The sequence below is a fragment of the Megascapheus bottae genome, chromosome 27 (genome assembly GCF_031878675.1).
Source record: "Megascapheus bottae isolate mThoBot1 chromosome 27, mThoBot2.hap1, whole genome shotgun sequence".
In the NCBI taxonomy this organism is placed as follows: domain Eukaryota; kingdom Metazoa; phylum Chordata; class Mammalia; order Rodentia; family Geomyidae; genus Megascapheus; species Megascapheus bottae.
Window position 1 is genome coordinate 10,121,067 of NC_143535.1, and position 20,345 is coordinate 10,141,411.

The following is a 20,345-nucleotide window of genomic DNA, read 5'->3' on the forward strand; positions in this document are numbered from 1 at the left end:
GATTTGCTCTTCATGACACTGTGTAAAAGGTTTCAATGCAGCCACAATTTGAGACACATAATCTTATTTTTGGTTGGGCCTGGGCTTTGAACCAGGATCCTCAGATTTCAACCTTCTGAGTAGCTAGGGTGACTGGCATGAGCCACTGGTGCCTCCCAGCTCATAACTTCATTTATTTATTTTTTAAAAAGTAACAAAGTAGGTGACTCTGCATTGAATTCTAACCTCTTATCAAGAGATCTTAGAGTAGTTTAAGAGGTAGAGGAGATTGATAGTCATTTTCCTTATGGTTTTAGTGTGCTTAGGCCAGACAAAACTAAGTTTTATTTAACTAGGAATTCTTAACTTGGTTAGTTCTGCTTTAAGGGATTTTTAGTGTTTTCTCTACTGCTTAAAAAGTACAAGTTTTGTTAGATTGTACTTCCTTTCTGGCCAGGGGATGGGACAGAGAAGAGAGGACAAGTCTGTGTGTGAACAGGTTGTTGTCTGCAGGGCCTTTGTCATAGCCAAGAGCCTCCATCTGGATGACAGGGACATGATTTTTAATTCGAAGTTAAAGAATACAAAATGTCAAAATATCATCAATACACTTGACTATTCTAGTTTCATGTGAAACATTTTGCTTTGTCCCTGGCTGGAAGACTCAGCAGGAGCTGGATAATGGAGTGTTATCTCTTTCCCATGGAATTTATGGTATTACTGGTTTACAATTGAGTTTTCCTTGACTTGGTCTCCTTTCTAAGTAATAACTCTTTATTCTGTCTCCCAGAACTGCTCTTCCAAGCTTCTTGTGTTCATCTTTGCAGGGGCATATAGATTTCTGATTCACATCACCTATGTACCCAATTCTATTGCAACTGGGGGCATCCGTAGCCAGAGCTGGGGTGAAGAGGAAGAGGTTTTTTGGGGCATGAGAGATGAGATGGAGGAACTAGCAAAACCATTGTGAAAAATCATAATGAACCCTCATGGCCCAGAATTTCCTTTTTGCAAAGCATAAAAATTGTCCCAAAATGTATCTTCATGATGCAAGTACCACAAGTGTCGACTGTGAAAGATGTACCTTCTGTTGTGACTTTTAATTCTTTTATCTCCAAGGGCTCTGAAAAAGATTACCAGTTATGGGTTAATTCTGGAAAGGAAGCAGCACCATATCCACTCATTGGTAAGTTTCTGGGGAAATCTAAGCCGCATTCTGTCATAACTAAATGTCTTGCAAGTGGTCCCAATTCATAATATACCTGTCTCATGAAATATGTATTTATTCCTACTAACCATTTACTGTGTACTAGACAGTTGTACTTTTCATGCTATAGCTAATGGTACGGTTAGGGAAGAAATGTTCACTTTGTGACAAGACAGCTCTGCCTAAAAACAGAAAAAGCAATATGAACTGGTATTTTTCTCCATATGTATATATTTTTATATTCACTTCTTGAAGTCCCTGTTGCCATCCTTTCCTACTATGTTGCCTCCATTGAAAATCACCTATAATCTATCATCAATGAGCATCTAATCACCTTACTTTCCTAAGCCTCATAAAGAAAATGGTATAAATAACCTATGTTGATTCCTAAGAGTCTTCAGAGAGTAATTTACAAAACTAATGGACTGTACTGTTTTTCTAGCCAGCCAAGTTTTCTAGCACTTGTTATAAGGAATGCTATTTTAAGACCAGCTATGCTGGTCTTCAGTTTACAATCCTTCTGTTGTTGGTAGGAATTATAAATAGAGGACGCCTCACATTATTTCCGTTACATAGCTAAAAAGAACACGTTTTGATCAGTAATTTCATTCAGTATAGCTAATAGACATAGATTAATTACAAAGGACAGTGTCAATAGCAGATTCGGAAATGATCGCTTATTAACTGCTGGGCTTACTGTAAAGTGGCATGTGCATGGCACCCTGTGGCCCTGTCACCAACAGTGACTACAGTCATGTAAGACCAAGGGTTCCTGTGAAATTATTGTCTATTCTAATGAAAAAAAAGAAAAGAGGAAGCTAGACAGCAGAGTTAAGGGCCAGATTGATTTCAGTTCAGATTTTTTATGTCATTTTTTGGTAAAAAGTGAATGAACAATAAAAGTTGTCAAGTATCTTATTGTAATATAATGTAATTTATGAAAACTAGGGAGATGGCAACTTTTAGTGTTATCACGACGTAATGCTTCTGCTGCTACCTCTTCCTGATGAGGTTGTGCTGCCAACCCATGCCTGTAATCCACTTTAGGAGGCTGGAGGTCTGAGGATCGAGGTTTGAAGCCAGCACAGGAAGGGAAGTCTGAGATTCTTAGCTCCAGTTAACCACCAAAAAGCCAGAAGTGGAGCTGCTCAAGTGATAGTGCATAAGACTTGAGCAAAATAGCTCCTAGACAGGGCCCAGGCTCTGAGTTCAAGGGCTAGGACTAGCGTAATAAGAAAAAAAAATGATCATGCCAGGATTATGTAGAAGGCTTTAAATGTGTGTATATTTTTTTAACCAGTCTCAGGGCTTGAACTCAGAGCCTGAGCACTGTCCTTGGGCTTCTCAAAGCTCTACTGCTTGAGCCACAGCACCACTTCCAGCTTTTTCTATGTATGTGGTACCAAGGAATCAAACCCAGTTTTTTATGCATGCTAGGCAGGCACTCTACCACTAGCCAAACTCACAACCTTTAATTAGATTGACTGCTGGCTATTTTGATAAATGACTTTCATATTGACCGCTGTTGTAAGCACCTTTTGCCTAATCCCTGGAAGTTAATAATACACTTTCATTTTATGTCCATGCCAGTTAGAGAGGAAGAGCCTAAAGAGTTTAATGAGTTCAATAATAAGTAAACTTATTATACTGTGCCATTTCTAAGCACACAGAGTAGTAATACTTAGGAACTATATTAAGAGAATTGAATGACTCACAGTGCTGCAGAGCAAAGTAACCATGTTCCAGTTAGATGTCCAAGGTTTCCATCTGATTTGTAAATTCTTTCGTGTACCGATTAGCATGACTTTCATCCTTTATGGTCTGCTTGTTGCCTATGAAATCCAATCTCAGGAGGAGTCACTGTGAGGTGAGTAGAAGTCCAACCAACTACTTCTGATTGCGGAGCTAATAATAATGTTCTTGAGCAGATAAATACGTAACTAATAAACAGTAATGAATCTGATGCTCCTCAAGGGTCATTTGTCCTGTCAAGTAATCTTGGCCACTAACGTTTACTTATCTGGACCTCCTAGTATTCGCTCATGACACAGGGTAACTTTTGAATCCTGGGTCGCCTGAAGATTTTCAGATCTGGTGTCAAAGAAGTACCCTTAAAAATGTTCTTAGATGCCAACCTAGGAAGAAAAAAAAAACGGTCAACATTATGCATTCCACTCTGGGGCATGCCGTCATTCTGAGGAGGAGATTCTTAAAATATACTTTTTCTCCTTCCATTGCCCCTCCCGGGATGTAATGGCACTGACTTTCCGAGGGTCCCCCGGGTTTGGTTCAGGCAACAAAAGGATTCTCTGTACCAAAAAGTCTCTGGAATAAATGGTGACACGGTCCAGTCTATAGCACACATACAGACTGGATGTTCCTCAGTCCAAATTTATGCATTTTTTTTCTTGGTAGGACATGAATTCCCCTATGGAATTAAAATGAGCCACCTTCGAGACACAGCACTCTTGACCCCGGGATCCAGGGACTCCGTCACTCCACCCAACCTCCAAGAACCCTTCCTCCTTGAGCAGCTCCCCCGAGACATGCAGTGCCAGTTCATCCTGAAGCCCAGCCGCCTGGCTCTAAGCCAGCAACTGAGTGGTGAGTTTCTCCCTCCCCACTCCATGCAGCCATCAGTACACAAAAGCCTTCATTCCCCAACACAAATGTAGCCCCTAAGACAGGACCCAAATCTCTGTCCAAAGCAGGTACAATTTTTTCTTTTGAAGTTGCTAATTAATAAGGAGAGCATTTGAGAAGATGGATTTATAAATCAGTACCAAATAGCACTGACTTGCCCCATCTATCCTTGCCTTTTTTTTCCATCTCCTTTAAGACTTCTCTCTGCACACACTGCAGGTGCTACAAGGTTCCCTTTGTACTTACTTTAACACACTCGCCGTGTTCCAATCCCATTATAAAAAGAACAGAGGCGCTCAGCCCCCAGTGTTAGAAAGCTGGTCCTACCTTACCTGGAGCTTGTACTGATGAGCTAGCAGGAGGACTAATGATTTCTGCAGAAATCTCTCCTTCCTCGCTAGCCTTCTATTGTCCCGGATTCTCTGTGAGCACAGATTCTCTTATCCCATCCTAAAGGCTCTAGTAGTGGGGTTTAACATAAAACCACCAAAACTTGCCCAGACCCAAACTAGAGATTTGAACCAACCAAGGGATCCGGTGAACAGCAGCAGTGCCTTTCAAGAATGACCACGCTGAAAGGGGAAGGCAGCCTGGGTCTCCAGGCCTCTGCAGAGCCCCTGCCTGCCACCCGCACATCTCCAGTATTTTTATTACCTTTAAATAGTTGAGCAAAAGTGTTGCCATTCGACAAAGCAATCTATGAATGCCATGCAACTTGACCAGTGTCTCATCCCAGCCCATCCTTTCCCTCGCTCTTAATTTTGTTGTAGATGCATTAGATTCTTGCCTGTTCTGTCTTCTCCCCTTCATTTGTCCTTGAATCACAAAACTCTGCTTTACGTGTCAGCCAGGGATGTGGAACAAATTCTCCTACAATACTTAGGGCATCCAGGACCAATTTTTCTCTTTCTACACCCCCCCCCCATTTTCCAGGGGCTGGGACTACCTCTGGTCAGTAGTTTTGCAAGCCAGAAGGAGTTCAGGTTTTTCTAGAGTTAATCACTAATGAGCCTAGAGATTTCTCTCATGTTTGCATCTGGCTTATCCTGCCTCACACATACTTTGTGAAATGAAAAAGATACAAGAGAGTTTTTATAAAACATCATCTTCCTGTCTCAGTGGTAGAGAGACAAATCTGGGGAAACAAGAGCATGCTTTGTTTCTAGAAAACAATAGAGGCAAACTCCTCTCTCATTCCTCTTCTGCACTTTCATCTTGTTTTTATCTCTGCCCCTTTTCTACTTCCTCTCTTTCTCCTTTTTTAGTCTCATAGCTGCGGGGAGGGTGGGGGAGGAAGGCACATTTTGCTTTAAATTTTTAATAGAGTCCTTGTTTTACCTTTGAATTCAGGACCAAAATCCTGGTCCCACACATGATTCTTCCTTAATATGTAAAGTATTATAAAAGAATTTCATAGATTGCTTTGCTAGGGCTTCCATATACCATTTCCCCTTTTTTGAGCCACTATAGAAAAAAATAAGGCCAAGTGAATTATACCACTATCTCACACCTTGTTAGATTCTGGTCAGAAGACATATCGAAGGAGAAGGTCTATCATCAACTGGGCCTTTTGGCGGGGCTCCAGCACTCACCTGGACAACTTGCCCATGTCACCAACATCATCCGTGCCAGGACAGCTCTTCGGAGTTCCTCTGCCAGATATCTGTGAGAACGAAAATCTGCCCAAACCAATCTTGGTGAGTCTCCTTTATGCCTGTCAACTACTGCGAAGGGAGAGCTCTGGCAGGGCAATCTAGCCCCACATGAAAAAAAAATTAGTGCCTCCCCCACGGCTTTATAGGTAACAATCTTCCTTCTTCAAATAAATATCTGATTTAGCTATTGAAGCATCTCAGAAAAGACATTGATCCTCTTAGTCTACTGACTTCCAATAATGGAATAAATCTACATTAAGTCTCACAAATGGACCTGGGTTCTCTGAGCCCCTCGCCCCAGCTCCCAGTCCTTCAAGGCTTTCATTCTTGCCTCTAGACCCCAAGAAAGCCAAGTACCTGCCCTGGGGTGTGTGAGCCATGTGTCAATGGTGGGTTTTCTTCCCTTGCTTCCTCACAGGCCATGCTCTGTTTTCTGAACCACAAAGGCCCACTCACGAAAGGCATCTTCAGGCAGTCTGCCAACGTGAAATCTTGCAGAGAGCTAAAGGAGAAGCTCAATTCTGGAGCTGAAGTAAACCTCGACTGTGAATCTATTTTTGTGATAGCATCTGTCTTGAAGGTAGGAAAGCTCCCCCTTCATATGCTATGTTGGGTAGCCTGCAGCACTGACCATGGTGTTTCATTATGAGCTTTATTCTTATCTGCAAAGAATCATGACAGATTTTTAATGCACAAAGTCATCCTTGATGATCACCACCAGTAATCCCAGCACTTGAAGACTACATATAAGGTGACCCAGTAGGGGAGAAAGAAGAGGAGAGGGAAGCAATGAGGAGGCCAGGGGTATAGGTGTGCATGCAAGAGGGAGGGAGATAGAGAAGGGAGAGGAGAATGGGGATAAGGATGGGGGAGAGAAGGAGAGAAGGAGAATGGAGGGCTAGAGTGATGGTAAGGACAGAGAGGGAGAAAGGCAAGAGAACAATCAGATGGGGGTGTTGGGGAAGAGGCAATAGGAAGTGAGAGGAGAAAAGAGTTCAGAGAGGAGAGGGATATGAGAGGGTAAAGAGAGGCTGAAGGGAAGGAGAAGGGTGGGGGCAGAGAAGAGGGAGACAGGCCTGAGAGAGAAAGAGGACAAAGAGAAGTAGGCATAGGAGAGAAGGAAAATGTGGAAGGACAGGAGATGGGAGAGATGGAGGACAGGAGGCAGTGAAAAAGAGGAAGATTGTAGGAGGAAAAAAGAGAAGGAATGTGAGAAAGCAAGGGGGGACAGGATGAGGGAGGAGAAGATGATGAAGGGGGAAGGGTAGATAAGAGGAGGAGCAGGGAGAAGAGAAAGTGAGGAAAAGGAGAGAATGGGAGGGGAGGAAGAGAGGTTGAGGAGATGGGAAAGGAAGAGGATGAAGAAAGCATGAGGGAGGAGGAGGACACAAAGATAAGGACAGGAGAGGATCAAGGTGAGGAAAGGATAAAGACAAGGATAAGAGGAAGTTGAAAGGAAAAGGAGGAGTGGGAGATAAGGAGATTAGGAGGAGGAAGAGCAGGACAAGGAGGTTGGAGAGGATGGAGAGGAGTGGGGAGGAGAGTGGTGAACTAGAGGCCTGAGGGAAGCTAGGATTTAGGAGCTGGGGCGTGTGAGAGAGGATGGAGAGACAACAGAGCAAGGCAGAGGGAGAAAGATACCAGTAGAGAAAGGCACAAGAGTAGTGGGTGAAGGGAAAGAAAAAGAGAAGTCACCTATTTCAGCAATGCAGGTCAAGAACACAGGAGAGCCAGAGTTGGGCCACATCCACCGCTCCAGACAGCTGCAGAATGGAATCCTAAAGCCACCTTGCAAATTTGGACCAAAACTTATATTTGCTTTTAAATGTATTGAAGGCAGAGACCACACAGCTTGTGTCGTAGTCCCCGATCCTCCACTCGAGTGTGCACAAGGCTGACCGTAGGGAGGGAGGTGTACGTTATTTGAGTAGCATGCTTCTATCACTCATACAAAATGGATGACAATTTATGATCAGAGTTAGTTACCATTTAAGATACACACACACTGCTGCAGCTGAGTTCCTCCTACAAATTCCCAGTGCGTAGTATATGAGAGCTCTTAGATGGGGAATGCATAGAACCCACCTATGCCTTAAGGTATTTGTGCGCCAATATCACTGGAATAGATAACATTCTAGAGAACAGACTTCCTTTCAGATTCCTCTGCATCAAGCACTTCCTACGGTGCCTGGGGCACAAAGTGCATGAAGAGTGATTGCCACAGATGGAGTGATGTACATTTCCCTGACTTAGCTGTTTAAGACAGGGAGGAAACTTCCAGAAGTTTCCTACCGTATAGGCTGGCCTTCATTTTTTTGCACCATAATCCAGGCTTCAACTATTTCACTGTTTGTTGCTAGAATGAAAGCAAGCCAGATTGGGTGCCAGTAATGCTAGCTACTCAGGTGGCTAAGATCTGAGGATTGCAGTTCAAAGCCAGCCCAAGCAGGAGAGTTGTCTCAAAGTAGTAAAGAGCCTTGAGCAGAAGAGCTTGGTGACAGCACCAAGGCCGTGAGTTCAAGCCCCACAACCAACAAAAAGTCAAGAGTTGCCCAAGAGCTCTATGTAGTAAAATACTTAGTACTTTGGGAGAACTACAAAATGTTGTTGTAGAGTTAAGGCGTGTTCTTCAATCTGTATTTTTACATGAGAAATAATGTCTGTTTTGTTTTAATTTATGCAAGGATTTTCTACGAAATATTCCAGGAAGTATTTTTTCATCAGATCTCTATGGTCACTGGGTCTGTGTAATGGATCAAGGAAATGATGAAGAGAAGATAAATGTAATTCGAAGGTAAATTATCCTCTGCCTCAAAAGTGCTTTTAAAATGTCTTAAGTTTGTCCATTAAGGTTTTACTGCTTTTGTCATTGTGTCCTTACTTTTCTTGGGATGGGCTTAAGCTATATATCCTCTGCCTCTCAGAGGCGCTGAAATCCTCTAATCCATCGTAATCTGGTAGAAATATTCAGCTAGTAAGATCATTCCTTATAGATTTCATCCAGTGACTGAAATCATAGAGAAAATTACCTGTTCCCTCCTCTTTAGGAAGCTACAGGCCTAGTAGAGTAGATAAGTGCCTATCACCTCTACTCTACAGGTATTTAAGTGCCTTGTGAACTAGCAGAGGGCCAAGTGAACAACTTAGGAAGTTGTAAAGTCTCAACCTAATAAGGAGTGTGAGGTTGATGCTCATGAGCAGGGAGATTGCTAGGGAGAGCTGGTTACCTCTCATTCCTGAGTGCCCTCTGTACTGTTAGGAAAAAAAATGTCTAGCCACAAAAGTCAATATTCCAGGGGCTGGAGGCATGACATAGTACATCTTGAACCAAAGGAAAAAAGGCAATCCTTTAGTCTCCTTGAAAACCCTTCCCATTATTTACTTGCTGTGCTTGTTTTTTCCGAGGGCTCAAATACCAGTTATCTACAAATTGTATCAATACAACATTGTATTTCAATAGCAATGTTATTATAATATACAGTACTACCTCCATTATAGTTCTAGTGTAAACTATTTGAAAAGAACATCAGAGTCTATTCTTGGTTGCACCTTGTCCAGAACAGTTTCTTACAGAGAGATGTTCGTGAAAAATGTAAAATTGTGACATTGGCATGAATATAAACACGCAAAAGTTTCAATTTAGAACATTAATGAACTAGTAAGATGTTATAACCTGTTCCAAGGAGATTTCAAAATATTACAACATAGATAAACTTCTCTCTGTACCTTAGACATATAAAATAATCCAAAGAATCAAATAACATGAAATCATGCTTGAGAGAGGTGTCTTTCCACAATTTCTCCTTATGAACCTTAAGTTTTGAAGAAAGGCCTGTGTTTTGTTCAATGGATGTCAACCTATCTTATTTCACCAGGGTTCTCAGATCTATTTAGGACTTTTGCTTTGTTTTTTCCCCTCTCTAAGTGTATGTTTTCTGCATGGTAGTTATAACTTACTTTAAAATCTGTGTCAAGGACCGGGAGTTTGGCCTAGTGGGAGAATGCTTGCCTAGCATGCACAAAGACCTGGGTTCGATTCCTCGGTACCACATACATAGAAAAAAAGCCGGAAATGGTGCTGAGGCTCAAGTGGTAGAGCTCTAGCCTTGAGAAAGTCCAAGGACAGTGCTCAGGCCCTGAGCTCAAGCCCAGGACTGGCCAAAAAAAAAAACTGAAAGGGAATCTGTAGTTCAAAGTGGTAGAGCCTTGAGCAAAAGAACTCAGAGATAGAGCACCAGCCGAGTTCAAACATCATAACCAAGAAAAAAAAAAAGTCAATATTCTAAACAATGAGAACCTTCCAACTCCTTTTACCTAAATAGCATTTACAATTCTGAGAGCAAGATTTAAAAGTCCTATTCCCCACTTCACAAGAGATCAAAAGCTCTCACCCTAGGATAGTAGGTGTTTAACAAATAGATGTTGGCATTTAAGAATCCTCAACTATGGAGGGAGGGAAATGGGGACAAAAACATGAGAAGGGCTATCAATGTGTGAGAAGTAATGCATCTACTACCTGGTGAATGTAACTGTAACCCCTCTACACATTACCCAGACAATAAAGAAAAGAATCTCCAGAACCTGAAGAACCAGGTTCTTTTAAAAAAAATAAATAAATAAAATCTGTATCAAAGGGCCAGGAGTTTGGCCTAGTGGTACAGTGCTTGCCTCACATGACCAAAGACCTGGGTTCGATTCCTTGATACCACATACATAGAAAAAGTTGGAAGTGGTGTTGTGGCTCAAGTGGTAAGAGCTCTAGCCTTGAGGAAAGCTCAAGGACAGTGTTGAGGCCCTGAGTTCAAGCCCCAGGACTGGCAAAAAAAATTTACTGACTATAAAACAGTTACAGTACAGAACTTACTGTAGTAAGCTTCACCTGTGTAGGAGACCCAGATCCGGAACAAAATTGGCCTTGAATCTATTAGACGAGCAGATCACAAGCTTTCAAAGTGGATGTGGAGGTCTTACAGTCAGAAGATTGGGTTTTCGCCAAGAGATAGCATTCCTGTATTGTTACTAGGAAGAAAGGAGCATTCGAAATTTTATCAGAAAGCTCTTGTGGGTGTTAGTTGAGAGTATTCCAGAATGTTGCAGGATTTGTCTAAGTTAAATACATTGTACCAGCTTCAGGGAGATCCCGCAGGCAGTATCTTTTTAGTAGAAATTTTCTGCATTCTTTGGCATTTTCATTGAGTTATAAAGACATTGTATAAAAAGTAAAAAAAAAAAAATTCCAAGTCCTTACTTGCACCCTATCTGTGTATTCAGTCCTCAGTTTGCATGATACCACAGTAAGTGGATGCCTTGCTTCTCTGAGCTGTGTTCTTGACTTGGCTTTTTGCTTTGCCTGGCTCCTTCTGCTAAGTGAGGGGTATCTGCCTATACCAGACTTTGAATTAAATGCTCTGCTTGAAACGTCCTTCCCTACCCCCCACTTCTGTCTTTAGGCTATTAGACCAGCTTCCAAGAGCCAACGTCGTCTTCCTCAGGTATCTGTTTGGGGTGCTGTATAACATCCACCAACATTGTTCATCCAATCAGATGACTGCCTTCAACTTAGCAGTGTGTATCGCTCCCAGCATTCTTTGGCCTCCTACTTCCTCCAGCCCCACACTAGAAAATGAATTTACAAAAAAGGTAATGATGGGTTTTACATGTCCAGACATTAGAGGGTCTCCATCCTCATTCTGAAGCAAAGTCAGAGTATAATGAAAAGCCATTTCTTAAATGAACTGAAATACACCTCCTTTACACGTGGCAGTTATCAACAATCAGGGGGTCTAGGAAGCTTTCTACACAATAGGAATAACTAAATTAAAAAGAAAACAAGTAAGACTTGGTTCTTAGCTCTGTCACCTGCCAGATGTACAATGGCAGAAGTTATACACACTCAGTGGACTCGTGTGAAATACCAAGGTGATGAGATAAAGTGAATATAGAAAATCTCACCCCACAAAGATCATTAGGAGATTCCACACAACAGTCCCCTTTGCTCACAGCAAGTCTTCTGCCTCAGCTACCAAGAAAAGAAAACTATAGACTGCTGCCAGCACATCTCCCACTAGTCCATAAGCTCTTCCCTCAAGAATATCCAGTCGGGTGCTGGGAGTGTGGCCTAGTGGTAGAGTGCTTGCCTAGCATGCACAAAGCCCTGGGTTCCTTGGTACCACATACACCAAAAGCAGGAAGTGGCACTGTGGCTCAAGTGGTAAAGCACTAGCTTTGAGAAAGCATAAGGACATTCCCCAGGCCCCGAGTTCAAGCCCCAGGACTGGCAAAAAAAAAAAAGAAAAAAGAATATCCAATCAGAACAGAAGACAATGCACAGGTAGAAGAGATATCTTAGGAAAAGCCCAAGTTTTCTTTCCAGCCATCTCTTTCCTTCATGGTATACCCACAGAGGAAGCCCAAGCTCCTAATAACAAAATACATTTTACCCCTAACACCCTGATAATGGCTCTTTTAAAATGTGAGTCCTAAGTGCTGGTAGCTCACACCTATAATCCTAGCTACTCAGGTGGGTGAGATCTGAGGATCTCAATTCAAAACCAGGCTGTGAGACTCTTATCTCCAGCTAACCACCTAGAAATTAGAAGTGGTGCTATGTCTCAAGGTGGTAGAGTGCTAGCCTTGGAAAGAAAAGTATAAAGCTGGGGCCAGGAGTTTGGCCTAGTGGTTAAAGTGCTTGCCTAGCATGCATGAAGACCCGGGTTCGATTCCTCAGTACCACATACATAGAAAAAAGCTGGAAGTGGTGCTGACACTCAAGTGGTAGAGCTCTAGCCTTGAGAAAATCCAAGGACAGTGCTCAGGCCCTGAGCTCAAGCCCAGGATTGGCAAAAAAAAAAAAGTATAAAGCTCAGGGACAGTGCTCAGGCCCTGTGTTCAAATCCCAAAACTGGGAAAACTGGGCAGCCACATGGAGAAAACTAAAAATTGATCCCAGCTTGTCACTATGGACCAACATTAGCTCAAAATGGGTCAAAGAACCTCAATATCAGACCTGAAAATCTGAAACTGCTACATGACAGAGTAGGAGAGATACTGGAACTCATAGGCACAGGCAGAAACTTCCTGAACAGAGTCCCAGGGTCACAACAGAGTGGAGAGGGACTCAACAAATGGGACTACCTAAAAATAAAAATTAAAAAAATTCTGCACAGACAAAGACATAGCTACTGAAATAGACAGCTAACCAACTGGAAAAACATATTTACCAACAACCAACAATACATCAGACAAAGGCTTAATATCCAGTATCTACAGGGAACTTGAGAAACTAATCCCCCTCAAACCCAACAAACCAATCGCTAAATGGGCAAGGGAACTAAAGAGACTTATCAGAGGAAGAGATAATGGCAAAGAAACATGAGAGAATGCTCATCATCCATGGTCATAAAAGAAATGCAAATAAAAACAACCCTGTGATACCACCTTACTCCAATCAGAATGGCCAATATTCTGAATTCAGACCACAAATGCTGGCAGGGATATGGAGAAAGAGGAACCCTACTGCACTGCTGGTGGGAATGTAAACTAGTTCAGCCACTCTGGAAGGCAGTTCGGAGGTTCTTCAAAAAAACTAAAAATCTTCCCTACAACCCAGCCATACCACTCGTGGGCATCTACCCTGCGCATCATAACCCAGGATATGATAAGGACACCTGCTCAGCTATGTTCATCTCTGCACTATTCACAACAGCCAAGCAATGGAAACAACCCAGATGCCCCACTGCAGATGAATGGATAAAAAAATGTGATACATATATACAATTCTACATAGCCACCAGACAAAATAATGGCATTCACTGGGAAGTGGATGAGACTAGAGCCAATCATGTTTACTGAGATAAGTTGGGACCAAAGGAACAAAAGATTCATGGTCTCTTGAAATGTGGATATTAGATCCGAACTATATAAGAGCCATGATTCGGGTACTCAAGGTCACTGACATGAACTTGGAGATATAAATATATCTATATGGACATAGAAGTCTATTATGGGATATATATTCTATAGACATCTTGATAAAGTCTCACATTTCCTGGGCTGCCTTTGAACCGAGATCCTCAGATCTCAGCCTCCAGAGTAGCTAGGATTACAGGTGTGAACCATCATGCCTGGCTCAGCTTAATTTTATGTGCCAGTGGTTGCATATAGATATTCCCTTCTTGAATACTCATTTGTTAAACATGACATTTGAAATATGATGTAAAAAAATCAGTGTTAATAAAATCTTTTTAATTAAAGAACAGAGCAATTGGAAAAAGGTAGCATTTTTTTGTAGCATTGTAGTGCCACAAATACTAACTTTAGCTCACTGTTTAGAATATCTGTGCTCAAACTATTCTTGAAAGTCATCCTAGTTATTTAAAGGATGCTTAAATTTTTTTCCTTGGGATTTTTCTACACTTACTGGTTAAAAATCATATTTTAACATATGAAAAGTATACTCCAATTGTGTCCCCTTTTTTGCACAGGTTTCTCTGCTTATACAATTTCTGATTGAAAATTCCTGTAGGATATTTGGAGAAGAAATCACTTCCCTCTTAGGAGAGGTTTCAGTGAGCTGTGACTCAAGAGAGACTGCCTCAGGTATGGTGAAGTTGTTCTCATCAGAAATAAGCATGCATCTGTGAGTTATCCCGGAGCCAAATCTGACCTGGGTCTGTGGGGCTTCTCTTCTACAAGGCAGGCTATTCAAATGGAGCACATTCTCAGTGGGGTGGGTATGAAGTGTGGAAAAAGAGGCCATAGAAGTTTGCATCATACTATGTTATGGTATGATGATAATTTGAATCTGTTAAAGAAACTTCAGAGGAGGAGCTATAGTATGCATATAAATTAGATATAACAGCACTACAGAGGTTCAAACTAAAAAGTTCAGAGCCTTTTTTTTTCTTTGTCTTCTTTCTCCTAGATAGGCCCTGAAACTCTCCAGAATTCTAGTATGTTCTTGAACAGCTGGAACACAGCTGGTATCACTGGGGGCAAGGTTATGGAATGGATTCTGGATTCAAAGGCATACAACCTATGTAAAATAAGAATTCCTGAGCCACTAGTTATTTTATCTTTTGCCAGCTCTTCTATGCCACTGAACATCAGTGTCCTCATTTATAAAATGCATGTTACAACAAAGTATTTGTCCATGCTGAGGCTTTAAGTCAGGGCTTTGACACTCTTACTTAGCTACTTTTGCTCAAAGCTGGTACTCTACTATTGAGCCACACCTCCACTTTTGGCCCTTTTCTGGTTTACTGGAGATAAGAATCTTCAGATTTGTATGCCTGGGCTCTCTGTAATCCTCAGATCTTAGGCTCCTGAATAGTTAGGATTACAGGCATGAGCCATTGGTGCCAGATGAACAACGAACAAAATTGCAAACAATTTTGTAAGAGAGAGTGATAGGGCTAGAAAATGATTGCACACATCTAATTCTGTACAATTCCTAGCAGTGTCGTCTACATTCACAGGCAGAGTTGTGAAACAGAGCTCTTGCTTGACACTCAGTCCTTCATAAATATTTCATCAACCCTGTTAGATTCAATCTGTAGATTCATTGAGAACAATCGTACTTACCTCAGGAGGAACTGAGAAATCTCACTGGCGTTTGATTTTTGAAAGTAACATAGGCTGTATTCATGGCAGCCCCAAATGCGAACATGTCTGGTTCTTCTTGACAGATACATCCTGCTTCCAAATGAATGACTCCTCCTACGACAGCTTGGAAAACGAGTTGAATGAGGACGTTGAGGCGCCTGGTCGTGACCTGATCAAGAAACTTGGCCAAGGGAGCAGAAGCATGGACTCAGTCTTAACCCTCAGTGACTACGACCTCGACCAGCCTGAGGTCGAAGGCCTGTTGACCCTCAACGATTTTGATTTGGATAACCCCAAAGAGGAGGACATTCGGATGCAGCAGTCCATTGAGTCCAAGCTGGTGAATGTTCTTGTAACGTACAGGAAGGTTTCCCTGGGGGAGCATGCCAGGAACCCCTGCGCCACGTGCACACCCACCTCCCAGTCCATGGGTCCAAACCACACTCCCAAAACCCCACGGCGACACCGGCGCTGCTCCGAGCCTACCATCCACTACCTAGATTCCAAGCTTTCCTACCTCAGGGAGTTTTACCAGAAGAAGATGCGCAAGTCCAGCTGTGATGTTGTGCTGTCTCAAAAAGATGAAGACTCCCTGAAGCTGAATCAGCCTCTCCACGAAGTGGGGCAGGCACATTTGAAACACAGCTCAGTCACGGGCCTGGATATCGGCAAGAAAAATACCCCTCATCACAACACCAGAAAGAAAACCACGCCAGGTCCCCAAGGCCATCATGTGGCCAAATTTCCCAAGTCCAAACCAGTGGCTATTTCTGTGTCCTCTCTCAGTCAGGTGACTTTCCAGGACCACGGAGGCAATCAACCCTTCGGGACAGACACAGAAGGCTTTGCTCCAGCAGAAGCCCTCAAGAGTTCCATGACTCGCAGGCGCTGTTCTGAGCCCAGCATAGATGACCAGAACTGCCAACTGACCTATCTCAGGGGAATATATTCCAAGAAACTGCACAAAACCAGCTGTGATGCTGGTCTCTTGCCCGGGGAGGAAGATTATCTCCAGCGGCATAAGTCTTTACAAATAGAGGGGCAGAAGCTGATTAATCAGAGCTTGGTCATGGGCATTGAGGTTGGCAAGAACAGTGCTACAAACCCAGGCACTGAGAAGGTTTTGCCCCCAAGACTCAACCTTTGTCCCAGGACTAGCTATTCCAGCTTATCTTCCCCAGGCACCTCCCCCTCTGGGTCCTCCGTGAGCTCCCAGGACAGTGCTTTTTCACAAATTTCTGAACATTCTGTGTTCACACCCACGGATACTTCCTCTCCCATCGATTGCACTTTCCAGGCTCCCAGCAAACAGGAAGAGCTTTCTTCTGAAGACTTTATGGGTTCCAGCATCCTTTCTGGAATGCCCGGTCCTTCTACAGAGCAGGCCAGCAGCCATGTGGCCTCAACAAGAAAAGACATTTTTGAGTGGCATTCACAGAGGCACTGTGTAACGCTTCACCCCAGCACGTGGCTGAGAAGTGGTTTAGCCAGTTTGAAAAACTGGTCCCTCAAAAAGAAAGTCAGAACAGCCAGGCCAGAGGAAAAGGAAATCGGTTCTCTAAAAGATCTGTCAGAAGCACTGCCACAGGCTTCTGAGGCTTCAGAAGCCAACTCTGTGCAACAGAGACCGGAAGATACACCCGTAAGGGCAGCCGATGAACTTGCCACTGCTGTGCACGCAACCCAGTGGTATGGTTCTTACCCCTGTCAGGACTCAAAGACACACTACCAGTCTCCATTCCACCTGGGAGAGAGAAGACCCAGTGGGGGAGAAGAGGACCAGAGGCAGTGCCCTTCTGATCCTCTGCCTCAAGAACCAGCCTCATCCTGCACAGTGGCCTGTCCCAACCAGGATGCAGGCCCTACCGTTGTTTGTGGTGATGGGGACAGTCATTTAACTAAAGACATTTAACCACAGAATCTCATACTGTCTACAAGGACAGGAACTGAGCTAATAATAATATCAAGACCACAATGATTATGTCCCCACCCCCTTTGATGATGCCAATACTGAGGATAAAAAATACTCAATTAAGATTCCTTGGCAAAGTTGTCAGGCTAAAAAGAGGGAAAAAAATGTCATCACTTGAATGTGTGGGAGACTTTTCCTATTAATGCTAGGGATTGGTCATTTTCTAATTTTTTTTAAAGATCCTAACAGATAGCTAGAAAACATCCTTTCTACCAGACTATGTCAACAGTCTTCGAGATTAGTGTCCTGATTATGAGCCAAGAAGAAGAGGGAACAAGACAGAGAAACCATCGACACGCCCTAGGATGCCCAGAAAATAGCCATTAACCAAAGCACTAGGAAGAAAGGTATATATGATCATAAAACACATCATGCACAACCTTTCCCTCAAATCTAAGCCATTTCTCTAGCACGTTCTTACTTTATGTCTTTACAATAGGATCCAGATAGAATGGGGAGGAGAGTTATTTCAAGAGCTATACACAGTACCATGGCACCTTATTTTTGTTTATTATCTGTGTTGATGGGAAAACAAATCAATTAGTGTTGAATTCATTTGCAATAACATCCTGGGAGAAGGAGAAAGACCATACTCAAAAAATTGCACCTCTGTGTAGCAAGTGACCATCTGATAGTCATCACAAACAAAGACTGCTGTGGAAACCCTTTAGAGAAAGGATGAAAAGTACAATTTCCCTGCTTTACTAACCAAAGCATCGAAACTGCAGAGAAATATTTCAGCAGAGCTGCCATGGTTAGCCTTGTTGGTAGCAATCTTCATGTAATTGAAGGTTGTCAGGGGGTGGTTTTTTTGCTAGCAGAGGTTAAAGAAAGGAAGGTGGAAGCTGAATAGATCATTTCCAGCTGGATGCTGGTGGCTCACTAATCCTAGCTACGCAGGAGGCTGAGATCTGAGGACGATGGTTCAGAGCAAGCAAAGAATGGAAAATCCAGGAACTCTTCTCTTCAAACAGCCAGAAATCGAGCTGTGGTTCAAAGTGGTAGAACGCTAGCCTTGCACATAAAAGCTCAGAGACAACAGCACCTAGGCCCCTGAGTTTAAGCCTCAGAGAAAAGCAATTAGTAAATAATTTAAAAAGTAGATCAATGAGCCTCATTGGAAAGGGGACAGGTCGAATAGAGGAAACTGGATGTAAACATAGGTGGAAATCTCAGCAGTGAAACTCCCCCAGCTCCCCTGCATGATTTAAAAGACACTAATGAAGGAAATCAGGTGAAAGTTTTCAGAGTTCATGCCAGTGGCCATAGTTCCGTGACATCTTTTAATCACGTGACCTCCCAGGGTTAACCCACGAACCAGCCCTTTGGTTCAGAGCCACCTAGCTACTTTCCATCACACCCAGGCACTGACCTGTAGTTCCTGCAAAGTTTCTCATGATTTTTTTTCATGTTTTTACTCAGAAGAATCTTCAGGTTTAGTATCAGTACAATACCACTCCTTTCTCAATTGCACAAATATCATCCACACATGGTATGCCTCGGTGGTAGCACTTCTCTGGAGCCCTGCTTCTTAGAATGCTGTTAGGCAGGAGACACGGAGACGGAGACACAGACACACACACAGGTTATCGATGACGCATTCCCTAATTTTCATCGAATTGCAATACAGACATCAGTTCAGAGTGTGGTTGATTAGAAAGTTACAAAATACAATACTGAAGAAAAGGATTAACGGGTCTTCTCAAATGGTCACTAGCTTTTGGTAACCCTCTAGAAGTTTGTTTTTTTTTTCATATCTATGTCCCAAATAATGTGTGGTTTCTAAATAGTTTGGGGGTGTAGGGGCAACTATTGGTTGTAGAACTATTATCTTACTTTTCTCTTGAAGATTCACATCAGTAGTACATCTCTCTCAACTTAGAATGGGATTCTCAGGCCTTGCCCACCAGAATGCAGGGAGAGCCTCACAGCTAGATAGGAACCCTGCCTCCATCTTTCTTTTAACTACTGTCCTCCCACGTGGTCACCTCGAGTTCAACCACAGGACTTTCCAGCCACAGTGTTCCAAACTATTTTCCTATGTCAAGTGGCTACTCTTGTATCCAGTGTTCTACCCTTCTCCTAAAGATCTACTTTTCCTTACTGGATACAAACAATGTTGTCTTCTCCAACATCTGCAATATTTCAATCCTTTCTAACATTCTAGTATTAACTAAAAAGTCAACTTACCTCTCCAGAACCTGGCCTTGTTCTAAATCATTATAACTCATGTTTTAGAAGTCTCTGTCCAGAGAGCCCTACCACCACCACCGCTGTGACAGTCAGAGGAAAGGCAGATTCCATCTCATAACCAGCCATAGTGCACAGGCGTCCCCTTACTTTAGGACATACTACTGACAGAACTGCAAGGTGTGAATGGAGATCTTACGGCTTGGACTGTCTTACTGGAATTAGTTCTCACCAAAAATAGTTCTATTTCATAATGGCAGATAGGAAAAACAACACCCCACCCACCACCCCATTGGGACATAAAAGAAGATGATCACTATGTTTCTTTTTTTAGCAGCCATCCCTACACATGTCCCCTAGATACTCCTGTGATATTTAATGTGAATAATCTGTTAATATTGCTGTAAATTATTGTATGATTGGAAAACAGACTATGTGTCACTTTATTATACTCCCATCAATCTATAATATATTGGACTCATCCTTTAAAAATGCTTTGAGTTTGTATAATATATCTTGGAGAATTTTATTACCATACGTTATGTAACAAATGTGTATTTTTGTACTTGCAGAAACTGCTGCTAACTTTTAAAGTTGTTTGGTTTTCAAAGGCACTGATAATGGATATGTATGACGTTTATGCTGTCTGTCAAATAAAATACCCTTCTGCAGAGTTCACCGTCCCCGGGGACCATTCATTGATGTGGGGAGAGGTGGTTTCAAGCTGAACCTCACTTTTCAATGAATACTTACTTCAAAGAGGATAATTCATGCTGCGTAGAAGCCTTGAGAGGGTAGTCAGAAGGCACAATTTACCAGGCACCAGTGGCTCATGCCTGTAATCCTAGCTACTGAGGAGGCTGAGATCACAGTTCAAAGCCAGCCTGGGCACTAAAGTCTGTGAGACTCTTTTACCTCCAATTAATCACTAGAAACCCACAGAGGTAGCCTTGAGCTGAATAGCTCAGGGACAGTGCCCAGGCCCAGAATTCAAGGCCCATGACAGAAAAAAAGTCAATTTATCAAAGAATGGGTTTTCTTCATTTCTCAAAAGTCTTGTTTACCAAACAAATTGGGTTTTAGACAACAGTTTATA

The 20,345-nt window shown here is 42.6% G+C and overlaps 1 protein-coding gene and 1 long non-coding RNA gene across 6 annotated transcripts in view; one reads left to right on the top strand and one right to left on the bottom strand.

Moving 5' to 3' along the window:
- Arhgap20 (Rho GTPase activating protein 20) overlaps positions 1-17,266 on the top strand; it is a 53,471-nt gene extending 36,205 nt beyond the window's left edge. For both annotated transcript variants that reach the window (XM_090319557.1, XM_090319558.1), the window contains exons 8-15: positions 1,099-1,165; positions 3,602-3,790; positions 5,348-5,526; positions 5,903-6,064; positions 8,169-8,278; positions 10,935-11,124; positions 13,968-14,082; positions 15,171-17,266. In XM_090319557.1, the coding sequence (XP_090175683.1) occupies positions 1,099-1,165; positions 3,602-3,790; positions 5,348-5,526; positions 5,903-6,064; positions 8,169-8,278; positions 10,935-11,124; positions 13,968-14,082; positions 15,171-16,999 (2,841 nt within the window). In that variant the 3' untranslated portion in view covers positions 17,000-17,266. The remainder of the gene's footprint in view (positions 1-1,098; positions 1,166-3,601; positions 3,791-5,347; positions 5,527-5,902; positions 6,065-8,168; positions 8,279-10,934; positions 11,125-13,967; positions 14,083-15,170) is intronic.
- LOC150045598 (uncharacterized) overlaps positions 955-20,345 on the bottom strand; it is a 31,481-nt gene continuing 12,090 nt past the window's right edge. The window contains exons 2-7 of one of the 4 annotated variants that reach the window (XR_016532820.1): positions 15,605-15,745; positions 15,067-15,268; positions 10,364-10,503; positions 5,422-5,582; positions 2,902-3,321; positions 955-1,102 (exon numbers count right to left, since the gene is read on the bottom strand). This is a non-coding gene — a long non-coding RNA (uncharacterized LOC150045598). Of the gene's footprint in view, positions 1,103-2,901; positions 3,322-5,421; positions 5,583-10,348; positions 10,504-15,066; positions 15,269-15,604; positions 15,746-20,345 lie in introns of all 4 variants that reach the window. The other 3 variants (XR_016532822.1, XR_016532821.1, XR_016532823.1) reach the window with 3 other exon arrangements.